General features: G+C 38.1%; 2 protein-coding genes across 6 annotated transcripts in view; both read right to left on the bottom strand.

Annotated features, from left to right (window-relative positions):
• LOC120415625 (beta-mannosidase) overlaps positions 1-14,191 on the bottom strand; it is a 165,835-nt gene that overhangs the window by 44,327 nt on the left and 107,317 nt on the right. The window lies entirely within an intron of this gene.
• The window catches only part of LOC120415613 (progestin and adipoQ receptor family member 3), a 48,662-nt gene that overhangs the window by 28,803 nt on the left and 5,668 nt on the right, over positions 1-14,191 (bottom strand). For 3 of the 5 annotated variants that reach the window (XR_008211861.1, XR_005605225.2, XM_052706559.1), the window contains exon 2: positions 11,135-11,514. Coding sequence is in view for 1 of the 5 variants with exons in the window: in XM_052706559.1 (XP_052562519.1) it covers positions 11,135-11,266 (132 nt within the window). In the remaining 4 variants the exon portion in view is untranslated. The remainder of the gene's footprint in view (positions 1-11,134; positions 11,515-14,191) is intronic. The other 2 variants (XR_005605223.2, XR_005605224.2) reach the window with 1 other exon arrangement.

Raw genomic sequence — 14,191 nt, 5'->3', positions numbered from 1 at the left:
TATAAATGGCCCTATAAATCATGAGACTTTTTCGAATAAAACTCGGGGTAGGATATTCGTTTAATAACAACAGAAATGTTTCATTAACGCTCTTTAAACTTGTAATTTAAAAACTCTTTCTCCAAAATTCTTCAAAAAACATTATAATGGGACAAAAATACAAAACCAAAATTTGTTTTTTTCTCTCTCCAAAATGTGCAAATGGTTTTAAAAATTTTAATTATATTTAACTGTGTTATTTTTTCCCCATTTTTAGTCAAATTGAGTACATTTTATAATTTTATAAAGCAAAAAATAAAAATTTTGTTGATTGGACTAGTTCTATAAATTTTAGATATTTAGAATCTTTTTCAGAACCTTTAGAGCTTTTTTTCAAATTGTTTATTTTTGAATTTTCAATCATGCCGAGCTTCTTTGGGTGCATTCCGTATGCCAAAGAAACCGTTGTGCATCATCAGATGCAGACAAAGAGACTAGTATTCATAGTAAACGCTAAAACGCTTAAGCAAACCACAATTGTTCATATAATTTTCCATACACCTTACTAAAGAAAGGCGTTTTAAAGGACATAAAATGCCATCTTTTTGAAAAATTCCAGAAAGGACAGAAATTAAAGAAATAAAAAAAAAATGAAAAAATAGTAGTTTATAAAAATAGTTTTTTTTAAATAGTGAAAATAGCTTTTTTCAAAAATACTCATTAAAAAATGTTTTTTCTTTCAAAAATTTTATTTGAAAAAAAGATAATTAAAAAATAATATTAAAAAAATAAAAATAAAATTGTAATTGAAAAAATTTGAAAGTAATTTTGTTAAGTGATTAGAAAAACTTTGAATGTTTTGGATTTAGAATTAAATTTTAAATCATTGAAATGTTAATAAATTGCCTTCCTTATAAGAGCAGTTCTCTAGGATTTCGGTCATTCGATTTTTTTTGTATTTTTTAATCCGACTGAAACTTTTTTGGTGCTTTCGGTATGCCCAAAGAAGCCATTTTGCATCATTAGTTTGTCCATATAATTTTCCATACAAATTTGGCAGCTGTCCATACAAAAATGATGTATGAAAATTCAAAAATCTGTATCTTTTTAAGGAATTTTTTGATCGATTTGGTGTCTTCGGCAAAGTTGTAGGTATGGATACGGACTACACTGGAAAAAAATAATACACGGTAAAAAAAATTTGGTGATTTTTTTATTTAACTTTTTATCACTAAAACTTGATTTGCAAAAAACACTATTTTTATTTTTTTTTATTTTTTGATATGTTTTAGAGGACATAAAATGCCAACTTTTCAGAAATTTCCAGGTTGTGCAAAAAATCATTGACCGAGTTATGCATTGTTTAATCAATACTCTTTTGTTCTAAAAATCGAAATTTTGGTCGTAAAAATTTTTCAACTTCATTTTTCGATGTAAAATTGAATTTGCAATCAAAAAGTACTTTAGTGAAATTTTGATAAAGTGCACCGTTTTCAAGTTATAGCCATTATTATGTAACTTTTTTCAAAATAGTCGCAGTTTTTCATTTTTTTAAATTAGTGCACAAGTTTGCCCACTTTTGAAAAAAATATTTTTGAAAAGCTGATAAAATTCTCTATATTTTGCTTCTTCGGACTTTGTTGATACGACCTTTAGTTGCTGAGATATTGCAATGCAAAGGTTTAAAAACAGGAAAATTGTTGTTTTCTAAGTCTCACCCAAACAGCCCACCATTTTTCAATGTCGATATCTCAGCAACTAATGGTCCGATTTTCAATGTTATAATATGAAACATTTGTGAAATTTTCCGATCTTTTCGAAAACAATATTTTCAAAATTTTCAAATCAATACTAACATTCTAAAAGGACGTAATATTGAATGTTTGGCCTTTTTGAAATGTAAGTCTTGATTTGAAAATGTTGAAAATATTGTTTTCGAAAAGATCGGAAAATTTCACAAATGTTTCATATTTTAACATTAGGAGCGGCCGTGGCTGACTGGTTACGGTGTTCGCTTTGTAAGCGAATGGTTCTGGGTTCGATGCCCATCTGCTCCCAACGAGAAAGTTAAGAACACATAATTTTGAAATTGAACGAAAATCAAAGTCGCTCGAGGCGGGGTTCGATCCCCCGTCCTTTGGATTGGTTAGCAAAAATGCTAACAACTGGGCCATGACGACTTGGTGAGCGTGGACTGGAATTAGGAATACTGTTACAGAGAGCGAGTTATGGCGCTATAACCACGGCAAATAGTGTCCAGGGCATTCGTGGAAATACAATGTCCCATCCCAGAGGGTCCCGGAGTACCAAACCTTCTTAGCATGGTGCTCCCAACGAATACAACCAAAAAATCTCGGAGCGTATGGTGGTGTGTCCCCACGCTTCTTCCTCCCCTGTCGATTCAGAATTGTGTTGTTGTTCGAACACTCAGTGCTCAAACTCAACCCAATTACGAGTCATCTCTGCGATACGGCTTTACGCAGTAGGCCTGGCCGCTTTAACGCTTGTGATGTCTCGATGCATTTCAATGCAATGGCGCACTACAAATGTTAATAAATGACAAGAAGAGTGCTAGGCGTCATCTAACCTAAGGCACTCTCCAGGATCCCTTCGAAAGATTGGCTGCGCTAGGGTCTGATTAGATTAGATTAGATTAGAAATGTTTCATATTTTAACATTGAAAATCGGGCCGTTAGTTGCTGAGATATCGACATTGAAAAATGGTGGGCTGTTTGGGTGAGACTTAGAAAACATCAATTTTCCTGTTTTTAAACCTTTGCATGGCAATATCTCAGCAACTAAGGGTCGTATCAACAAAGTTAAAAAGTGCAAAATATAAAAAAAATTCTCAGCTTTTCAAAAATATTTTTTTCAAAAGTGGGCAAACTTGTGCACTAATTTAAAAAAATGAAAAACTGCGACTATTTTGAAAAAAGTTACCTGAAAATGGCTATAACTTGAAAACGGTGCACTTTATCAAAATTTCACGTACTTTTTGATTGCAAATTCAATTTTACATCGAAAAATGAAGTTGAAAAATTTTTGCGACCAATATTTCGATTTTTTGAAAAAATCAGTATTGATTCATAAATTCATAACTCGGTCAAAAATTGTTTGCACAACCTGGAAATTTCTGAAAAGTTGGCATTTTATGTTCTCTAAAACATATCAAAAAATGAAAAAAAATAAAAATAGTGTTTTTTTGCAAATCAAGTTTTAGTGATAAAAAGTTAAATAAAAAAATCACCAAATTTTTTTTACCGTGTATTATTTTTTTCCAGTGTAGTCCGTATCCATAACTACAACTTTGCCGAAGACACCAAATCGATCAAAAAGTTCCTTCAAAAGATACAGATTTTTGAATTTTCATACATCATTTTTGTATGGACAGCTGCCAAATTTGTATGGAAAATTATATGGACAAACTAATGATGCAAAATGGCTTCTTTGGGCATACCGAAGGCACCAAAAAAGTTTCAGTCGGATTAAAAAATAAAAATTAAAATTGAAGAGAAAATACCGATTTCGTAGAGAATTGCTCATAAAGATCGATGTTTTTAGGTACATTAAATGTCATCTTTCTAATAATTTCCAGAAGAGGCAATAAATAGGATTATTTTAAAATTAGTGATTTTAAGAAAAAAAAAGATATTTTAAAAAATAGTAATTTAAAAAAAACTGTAATTAATAAAATTGATTGAAAAAACTACTTACGTGTTAGATTTAGAATTAAATTTGTAATCAAAAAGTATCTCCGTGAAAAGTTGACAAAAGGCCCCTTACCAAAAAATGATGTTTTAGGGACATTAAATGCCATCTTTTTACAAATTTACAAAAAGGACAAAAAATCAAAAAAGATATTTGAAAAAAAAAGTTATTTTTCAAAAATAGTAATTTAAAAAAAGTCATTTTTCAAAAATAGTATTTTTTCAAAACTAGTAATTTTTCAAAAACAGTTATTTTTTAAAAATATATTTTTTTAAAAACTAGTTTTTTTTTCAAAAATTGTTTTTTTTTTTCAAAAATAGTATATTTCAAAAACAACAATTCAAAAAAGTAATTTGAAAAAATGTATTTAAAAAAAGTGATTAAAACACTACTTATGTTTTAGATTTACAATTAAATTTGCAATCAAAAAGTACTCCAGTGAAATGTTGATAAAGTGCGCCGTATTCATATTAAAGCCATTTTTAGGTAACTTTTTTGTAAACCAGGCTGTTTTTATTTTTTTTAATTTTGCGCAGTTTGACCATTAAAAAAAATCAATAGCCTGACTACTTCCCTACATTATGCTATTTCAAAACATTGTTTCTGTTACTGCAAACGTAAAAAACAGGAAAAATACATTCAATGCTGCACAATTTTCGCTCGTTTTTTGTTCATCGATATCTCGGGAAATGTTTCTGCTCTTTTCAATTGAAATTACTTCGAAATTGTACCATCCTTCTTAACATGTGAAAATGACAAAAATAAGTGTTTTTAATCCTTTCAAAAAGTATTCTTCAGTATAAAAAATTGCAAGTTATTTTTATTGACAAGAAATACTTTACTTGCGCCGTCGTGCTATCTTCGCGTTCGTGCATTTTTCAACACCTTTTGACCTTCACAGATCCCTAAAATTCGATTTCAATCCTGAGATATTCAATAAAAACCGAAAAAAAACTCCGTGCATCGTTGTCAGTCATGCAGTCATCTGAAAGAAGTTTCAATCTTGTCGTGCTATCGTGACACATCCTAAAAATTGATGTAAGAGCGACAACTGGCCAAAGGGATTTCTGGTCAGAACGCGTTTGACACACGTATAAGCCCTACTACCGTAAACATGTGGAATTATAACTCGGCACTTTGGCAACCAAATTGAACCAAACTTCGGAACAATGCACAGAATGATCAACTAAACAAAACGTGTCAGTTATTGTTTACGTTGCTTTTTCTATATTTTTTTGCTTATTCAAGGACAAACAAGGAACGTCAAAAAGCGACGTGTGACAAGATAGCACGGCAGCGTCAAATTGATGGATTTTGAATTGTTCATTGTTCATGAATTGATTTTTGGATAGTAAAAATGTTTCCATTGAGTAGCCTTGGCCAATATTATTTTTTAAAATAATTCAACCAGATTCATGTCATAGATAAGAAGAAAAAGGTCAACAGACTATGCAACTATTAGTCCACCGCAACGACTTTGTCGCATAACCTTTAAAAATTCGCCTTCAAGTATGCAACCAGTGCTCACTCCGTCCGCAACTTCCCGTTTCATATTGCAGCCACAATCATGAATAACAGCTCGCACCATCAATTATAGGACACGCTTCATCACTGCGGCGTTTCATGAATTGTTCATCGCAACTACCTACAAAAATGACGTTGCGACAAAATTTGTTCGGACTGTTGCACTTTTCAAACACACAATCCTTCTGCGGCGTCATCATGTTGCATCTTACCAGCCAATCGAGAGCGCTCACCAAACCGTGAAGCATGTCGAATTTCATCTCATCACTTCAAGTGGGGGCAATTTTTTTTCTTCGATTTGATGTTTGGTTGTAAAATGTGGCTCAATTTTAGTGTTGGGTGTTAAATTGTTTGTTTTCATTAGTTTTGAATGTTCAAATCAAATTAAAAATTAATGATTTTATTAATTTAATCTAATTTTACTTGATAGATAGCTCATTCCACATTCAAAAGAGGCTGACAGTAAACACATGGCCTATTGTGTTGACAGTTTCAAACTCAATTCCGGATCACGTGCCTGACCACCAAGCGCACGCTGTTTGGATACTTAAAGTTGATCAAAGCCCAGTCAGTAAGACGTATTCTCAGCACTGGCTCAATTAGTCTAAATTTAGCAGGAATTGTTCGGCTTGGTCTCTTGATAAAGCGTTTCTTTTATTGTGTTACGGCGTGAGTTGGCTGGAATTTGGTTGAAGTGTGGCACAAAAAAGGGGGCCTGTCAAAATTTGCATACACCCTTACCAAAAATCATGACTTTTTGAGTTCCAAATCCCACTTTTCATACGATTTTTTGAGTTCAGGTACTACAACCATAAAAATGGTTATATGGGTTGAACTGAAAAATTCGTATGAAAAGTGGGATTTGGAACTCAAAAAATCATTATTTTTGGTAAGGGTGTAGGGAATTCTACAAATCGTTTGTTGCGGCCGCTTGTCCTCAACAAGTCGATTTCACTTAAGCTTTCGCGGGACTGTATACCACGTTCTGGGACGGAATAAAAACACACGTTTTCTCTAAAAACTTCTACTCGACCGATTTTTATTTACACGTCTGGACAACTCAAAACTTGCGAACGGAATGAAAATTCTTGCACTTCCTCTTTCTCTCGTTCTTTGCGCGCGCTCTTTCTTCGCGCCAAAACCGTCGATCAAATCGCCGTTGCTTTTTCGCCGCTGACGTTTGACAGCGGCGGCGGGGGGTTTGCCGATCGCAGCAACCAGTGCTGCCATCTGTCGTGATTTTTCATTTCACGCTTGAAGAGCCTACCAAACGGACGCGATGGCGGACATTCTCCCGCCCGCTGCGAAGCTGAAAATCCTTCCTGTCTTGAATCTTCGTCAAGCCATGAAGCTTCATCTGACCGACGATCCTGGACTGGTTGCTTCGATTCCGAGAAGGATTTGACGACAATTGCCAACTTCAAGGCTTGCCGTGGTACGTTGCCAACGCCAGGCCGTACGTCTGTGACCTTGTGCCGCTTGAAAGGTTTTACAGGTAGTTGACCGGGAATCGACGTTATCTGTCGCGGAGGAACTGGACGATGCGACAGGTTTCGTTGGCGTTTGGTTTTCGCTGGTGGGCTTGGTTTTTGGATGCTATCACCGGCTCTCCAGTGGCCATCGCTGTCGAGTATCGGTGGGCGAGCCGGCCGGTACGCGGCTGCTCTCAATTTCTGCTCGGGGATCGGTGCAGGACCGTCGAACGGCAGCACGATTCTTGCGGAAGGCGTGTCCTTGTAGCGAATAGCGTCTGGATCAACAACACAGCGCGGAGGAATTCGGGTATCCGGGATCGGACTCGGAATTTGAAGAACGCAGCGATCGTTCTCGTTACAGCGGTGGGTTGTCTGTACTTGACTATCGACCTTTTCGTTCTCGGCGGAGAGCAGTGTTGACTCTACGATCTCTTCCAGGGTATCCAGGCGCATAACATTTGCATGAAGAATAGAGTGACTCACCTTGTCGCACGGATCGTAGGTACCCGTGACAATCCAACCCAGATCTGTCTCTCGAAGCGTTACGGTGCCGTTGCGCAGCTTCACTTTGTCCGACCGCAGCAAATCCCACATGTAGTTGGACGCCATCACCAGGTCGATGTCGTTGGATTCGAAGAACTGAGGATCTGCAAGCTGCAGTCTGTTGGGAATTTTCCATCCGGACGTGTTAATCCTTTCGGACGGAATGATCCCCGTTGGCTTCTCCGAGATGAGACAGGAAATGGTATCACGGAAGTCGACGTACCTCGAAGAAAAGTTCAGGCTGACACTTTTCCTCGCTGGTGTTTTTACTGCATTCGCTCCAATCACCGTTACGTTGCACTTTGTCAGCGGAAGTCCGAGCTTACGTGCCATCGCCGCTGACAGGATGTGGGCTTGCGATCCGGAGTCCAGGAGTGTGCGACACGGATGTAATCGACCATGCTTGTCCACTACGTTGACGATTGCTGTCTGCAACAACACAGGTCGGGAGGTTTGCAGCAGCCCGCTGTTACAGCACGATGTCGTCTGCTCGTGGCTGTCGGCTGAGTTCATGTTGCTGGGCGCTTGCACAACGGTGGGTGAAGATTGGGGAACAGCTTCGAACTTTGGCGGCGCTTGTTCACTCGGTAGGTTCATGTGAAGCAAATTATGATGTCGCTCTCCACACTTACAGGTCCATACGGAGGGACACTTCTTGACCAGGTGGCCAATTCTCAGGCAGTTGTAGCAGGCTCGTGCCTCTCTCACCTTCTCCAGCCTTTCCGGGATAGACATGCTGCAGAAGGCACTGCACCTGTAGTTCGGATGGTTGCCACTGCAGAACTCGCACACCACCTCGCTTGTGGTCGTGGCTGCAGCGGACACATTCACCGAGGGTTTCGTTGAAGACGGCATCTTGGGAACTGTTGGCGTGACAGCAGATGCCTCTAGGTCGGAGAGCTCGCATCGCTCGAGAATGTGGCATCGCTTCCTCAAGAAGTCGACGGTCGCTTGGTACGTCGGTAACTCACCTTTCTCGATCGTCGCTTCCCAGAGCTCTCTCGTCTCGCGGTCCAGTGCCGATGCGAGGATATTGACTACGATGAGCTCCGACACTCCCAACAGCTCTTGCTTGTGGAAGCGTAGTCCCTCGACGTGCCTGGAGCACCGCTCGACGACATCTCGCAACTCTTTCGATGACCGCTTGTCCATCTTCTTCAGCTGCAAAATGCCTTGGATGTGTAGATCGATGATTAGCCGCGTGTTCTCGTACTGCTCCTCCAGTTCCTTCCACGCTCCCTGGTAGTTGTTGTCCTGGATGGTTCGAAGGTCGATCTTCCCTTCCGCTTCGCCTACGAGCGCCTTGTCCAGGTGGTACAGCTTGACGGCATCAGAATCTGACGAACTGCGCATCAAGTCCTGGAACATGGCCTTGAACTTTGCCCAGTTCTCGTAACGTCCGTCGAACGTCGGGAGTGGGGCACGCAACGCTTGCTGGTGGACGATAACTTGCTGGGCGGCTTGACTAGCCGGAAGCACAGCCTGGGCCGAAACAGCCGGTCCACTATGCGCAGTCAGCAGCATTTCCAACGCGACCAGCGTTCGGTTGTAGAGTTGCTCAAACTCCAACCACTTAGCATCTTGCTGCTTGGCTCCCTCGTCTTCCTCCACCACGTCCAGAATTTTATCATGGATCTCGCAAAACTCACCATAATACTTCTCTACGTTGCGCTGGTGAACTCGTAGCTGCGGCGGTGACACGTCGGCCTCACGTGGTTGGACACCCGGCAAGGCACCGGGCTGCGTGCTCGGCTGCACTGCATGCAGGATTCGCGTGAGTTTCCCTTTAACTTGGCTTCGCTTCTTGGAAAGCACCTTGACCTCTCCGTCCGCCATCTCTGCTTTCTTCGTTTTCTCCCACAACTTCTTCGGCGTCAGCGGTTTCACTGGGGACGGCACTAGCACTTCAACGACGGGTTTCTTCTCTTCGCTTTCTGGTTCCGTGGGCAGCTTCAGGAACGACCGCCACATAGAAAAAGACCGGCAACTCTTGTGCGGCCTGTTTCCTACAGATTGTTCCACTCTTGGGAACCACTATCACAAAATGGCGTCGCTGCGCTTTTTCACTGCAGTCTCACCACGGAACTATCTGGCACTTTTCTCACTTTTTATTTGCGGGCTCTTGCCGCCACTGTTTCCGCCGTTCCAGGCCACGGAGTCGCCTTCCGGAAGGTTTTTTGAACTTCTCACTTCCGGATCCACACTCGGGTTTGATTCTTGCCGACTTGTTCCGTTCACATTTTCCGGAATCCACAAACACTCTTGGTTTTCACTCGCGGATCCGAGTTTCCGAGGGCCGAATGTCCGGTACGAAGTGACCAATGTTGCGGCCGCTTGTCCTCAACAAGTCGATTCCACTTAAGCTTTCGCGGGACTGTATACCACGTTCTGGGACGGAATAAAAACACACGTTTTCTCTAAAAACTTCTACTCGACCGATTTTTATTTACACGTCTGGACAACTCAAAACTTGCGAACGGAATGAAAATTCTTGCACTTCCTCTTTCTCTCGTTCTTTGCGCGCGCTCTTTCTTCGCGCCAAAACCGTCGATCAGGTCGCCGTTGCTTTTTCGCCGCTGACGTTTGACAGCGGCGGCGGGGGGTTTGCCGATCGCAGCAACCAGTGCTGCCATCTGTCGTGGTTTTTCATTTCATGCTTGAAGAGCCTACCAAACGGACGCGATGGCGGACATCGTTAGTGTTGTGATTTGTTGACGCATTTTTGGACAAATTTAATGTTTAGTTTTTAGTTTTTAGTTTTTAGTTTTTAGTTTTTAGTTTTTAGTTTTTAGTTTTTAGTTTTTAGTTTTTAGTTTTTAGTTTTTAGTTTTTAGTTTTTAGTTTTTAGTTTTTAGTTTTTAGTTTTTAGTTTTTAGTTTTTAGTTTTTAGTTTTTAGTTTAGTTTTTAGTTTTTAGTTTTTAGTTTTTAGTTTTTAGTTTTTAGTTTTTAGTTTTAGTTTTTAGTTTTTAGTTTTTAGTTTTTAGTTTTTAGTTTTTAGTTTTTAGTTTTTAGTTTTTAGTTTTTAGTTTTTAGTTTTTAGTTTTTAGTTTTTAGTTTTTAGTTTTTAGTTTTTAGTTTTTAGTTTTTAGTTTTTAGTTTTTAGTTTTTAGTTTTTAGTTTTTAGTTTTTAGTTTTTAGTTTTTAGTTTTTAGTTTTTAGTTTTTAGTTTTTAGTTTTTAGTTTTTAGTTTTTAATTTTTAGTTTTTAGTTTTTAGTTTTTAGTTTTTAGTTTTTAGCTTTTAGTTTTTAGTTTTTAGTTTTTAGTTTTTAGTTTTTAGTTTTTAGTTTTTAGTTTTTAGTTTTTAGTTTTTAGTTTTTAGTTTTTAGTTTAGTCTTCATGCGGCACAACTGCGACGAAATGACGTTGTTAAAATTAGCTAAACAAAAAGTTACCTTTAAAAACACACATGAGTTCAACAAACAACCGGCAACACTTTACGATCGTCAATTCGTTAGCCATCAGTAAAATCAACGTTTCGATTTCTGCCAAATCATCTTTTTGTTGCCTTTGTGCTCTCTTGACATAATTGCTATGCGTGCAATTCTCCTAAGAAGTGAAACTGTATTTTTTTATTTGGTTGGAACTTGGTGAGAAGAAACCCAGAAAATCCAGCTATCAAGTAAATTCACAATAAAATTTTTGGAACTTTTTTTTTTTAAAAAAGCTTGTTGGCAGTGTTGCCAATAATTTAATTTTTTGGAATGTCAAGTATAAATTCAAAACAATTTGACATAATGTTAAGATGTGAATGAAAGTGACTAGATTTCAAAGTTGGAACCATAAACGTCACAATGGCGCTTACGTCAAACAAGCACCACTTCAACGCCTCACTGACGTCGTAGATGCCCAAATCTTAAAGCTAGCAACAACAACAACAAACAAAAAACTTGAGGATCCACTTACCTTTCTACTTTTTGCGAACCGCTGGTAGCACGTGGCCGCGGTAGTAGTCGTGGTGAGGATCGTTGACGCCACGATCCCGCTGTTCATGTTCTCGTCGATTTCCGCCTTGAGCAGGTTGTTCAGCTCCTCCATTTCCGGGCGTTTTGAGATCTGTTGCTTATTTCAAGAATTTATCACACTTTTTGCTTCTATTCACGTGTTGTTTTTTTTCTAAAGATCGTCAAAACTTTGGATCACATTTTTCGCACTCCGCAGGGAACTTTCGTTGAGGGTCAGCAACGCGTTGACCCCAAATGAACACGGCTTCGGCTTTGGAACTGCGCAAAAAGTGTATGTTTTATTAGCACTTTAATTGAATTACCCTGCGGCCAAGCCGCGCGCTGTCGGGAAGGCGAAATCCATCAGTTGTGATGACAAAACACTTTGCGCTGGCGTGAGATCTTATGAGGTTAGGATACCGGAACAGCATGCCGGTGCATTAGAGGGCAAGGAGTCTTTCTTTGCTCGGTGCAAGCTGGGTCTGTTTGTGCAATTACCGAAGGGTAAACCCTTCGCCGGTACGGTGGAGTTGAGAAACTTTGGACACGGGTCAAGGAACGAGTTCAGTTTTTTTTTATAACAACGCTGCTCAGAAGGCACGTCGGTGGCTACGTTCTTCTCTCCATAACATCGTAGCTTGAAAGGCATCAAAAAGTCACGAGAGTTCTTTATCCGATAAGTCTGCATCTTCAAGTATCGATCTAAACATAACTTCTTTTCTCTGTACTGCAATCCTATGGAGGAGGGCGCCGGCAATGACCATTTATGGTAAAACTAAATTCAATTTATATTAACGAAGGATAAACTCGCCCCACCTCACGGTTCAACTCGAATTAAAGGGAAAGCGACTTGCCCAGCCAGATGCAGGTTGAAGTTTGCAATTGTTTTGCTTGCGCGAAAGCTGGTCCAAGCTGTCAAGTTTCCAGCGAAGAAAATGATGAAAAAGCTTCGGAGGAGGTAAACAAATTGTTCACGCCATCGCCATCGAGTCTTTCACGTGTCATTTTGAGAGGGCAATTTGGCACACGGCAATTTATCATCCTTGGGACGTGCTTTCATAATGGGCCCTTAATCAGCACTAAGCAAAGTCCGGAATATCCGGGTTGTTTTTCAAGCTTTTCCGGTTATTTAGTCTGGTTTCTTACAAAGTAAAGGATTTGCAATAAATCACTTGCACTCTTATTGATTCAATTTCAAAGCATCAGCTTGCATTGATTAGTCTGTGCATAACTGAATTAGTGCCAAGCCAGTTGATAAGCTCAACAAACGTGCGTTCCCAGCTTATGGATTGAACAAAAAGTTTACTTTGCGTGACGCTCAGCGACGCCTTAAGTATGCTTGATTAAGGCAGTTTAGTCACGTGCGTGGCTGTCAACCACCAACAACGTCAGTCCAGCGCCACTTTGCTGGTCATGATCGTAAACGTTTTGTTATTTTCGAGAATTAAACGTTTACACATAATGATGGAATAGTTCAAAATCTGTGGACGTCATAAGTTGGTCAAATTGGACTGCAATCAAATAAACCTGCAATTTTTTTTAGTGTTCCTGTCTAATAATCGTGTTTTTTAACAGTCAAAATAGATTTAACACAGAAAAACAAACGCAAGTCAACAATTTAACGGCCAATTTGAATTATCAGAAACTCACCATATTAAATATGAATTCACCACTGCGTATTTACACGCATTTATGTATGAGCAATTCTCTACGAAATCGGTCTTTTTTTAATTTTAATTTTTGTATTTTTTAATCCGGCTGAAACTTTTATGATTCTTTTGGTATGCCCAAAGAAGCCATTTTGCATCATTAGTTTGCCCATATAATTTTCTTTACAAATTTGGCAGTTGTCCATACAAAAATAATGTATGAAAATTCAAAAATCCGAATCTTTTGAAGGAATTTTTTGATCGATTTGGTGTCTTCGGCAAAGTTGTAGGTATGGATAAGGACTACACTGAAAAAAAATGATACGCGGTAAAAAACAATGTGATTTTGAATTTAACTTTTTGTCACTTAAACTTTCAATATTTAATAATACGCCCCTCAATATATCGCCCTTTTGAAATGTTAGTCCAGATTCAAAAAAAAAATAAAATATTGTTTTCGAAAAGATCGGAAAATTTTACGAATGTTTCATATTTTAACATTGAAAATTAGGTTGTTTGGACTTAGAAAACATCAATATTCCTGTTTTTAAACCTTTGCATGGCAATATCTCAGCAACTAAGGGTCGTATCAACAAAGTTTAAAAAAGCAAAATATAGAGAATTTTCTCAGCATTTCAATTTTTTTTTCAACTTTATCGGTGCACTTTATCAAAAATTCACTGAAGTTCTTTTTGATTGCAAATTTAATTTTACATCGAAAAATGAAGCTGCCAAATTTTTGTGACCAAAATTTCGATTTTAGAAAAATTAGTATTGATTCAAAAATTCATAACTCGGTCAAAAATGTATTGCACAACCTGGAAATTTCTGAAAAGTTGGCATTTGATGTCCCCTAAAACATATCAAAAAATTAGGAAATTAAAAATAGTGTTTTTTGCAAAATAGTGACAAAAAGTTAAATTAAAAATTACATTTTTTTTACCGTGTATCATTTTTTTCAGTGTAGTCCATATCCATACCTACAACTTTGCCTAAGACACCAAATCGATCAAAACATTTCTTCAAAAGATACAGATTTTTGAATATTCCTAAATAATTTTTGTTAAATTTGTATGAAAAATTATATGGACAAACTAATGATGCAAAATGGCCTCTTTGGGCTTACCAAAGGCACCAAAAAAGGTTCAGCCGGATTAAAAATTACAAAAAAAAATCGAATGACCAAAATCTGAGAGAATTGCTCGTATGGTATGGGCGTTCACAACTAGATGGCTCTAGTGAGTCGAGATGTAAAATAAAGTTGTTCCATGATTTACGTCTGTTTTTCTATGCTTTTAAAATATACAATAAAACAAGATCAGAGACAATCAGATATACGTCATTTATCAAAAACAAAAAAAAAGTTCAAT

The sequence above is a fragment of the Culex pipiens genome, chromosome 1, assembly GCF_016801865.2.
Source record: "Culex pipiens pallens isolate TS chromosome 1, TS_CPP_V2, whole genome shotgun sequence".
Classification (NCBI taxonomy): domain Eukaryota; kingdom Metazoa; phylum Arthropoda; class Insecta; order Diptera; family Culicidae; genus Culex; species Culex pipiens.
The sequence above is the reverse complement of the archived record's forward strand: the minus strand, read 5'-3'. Positions and strand labels throughout refer to the sequence as shown.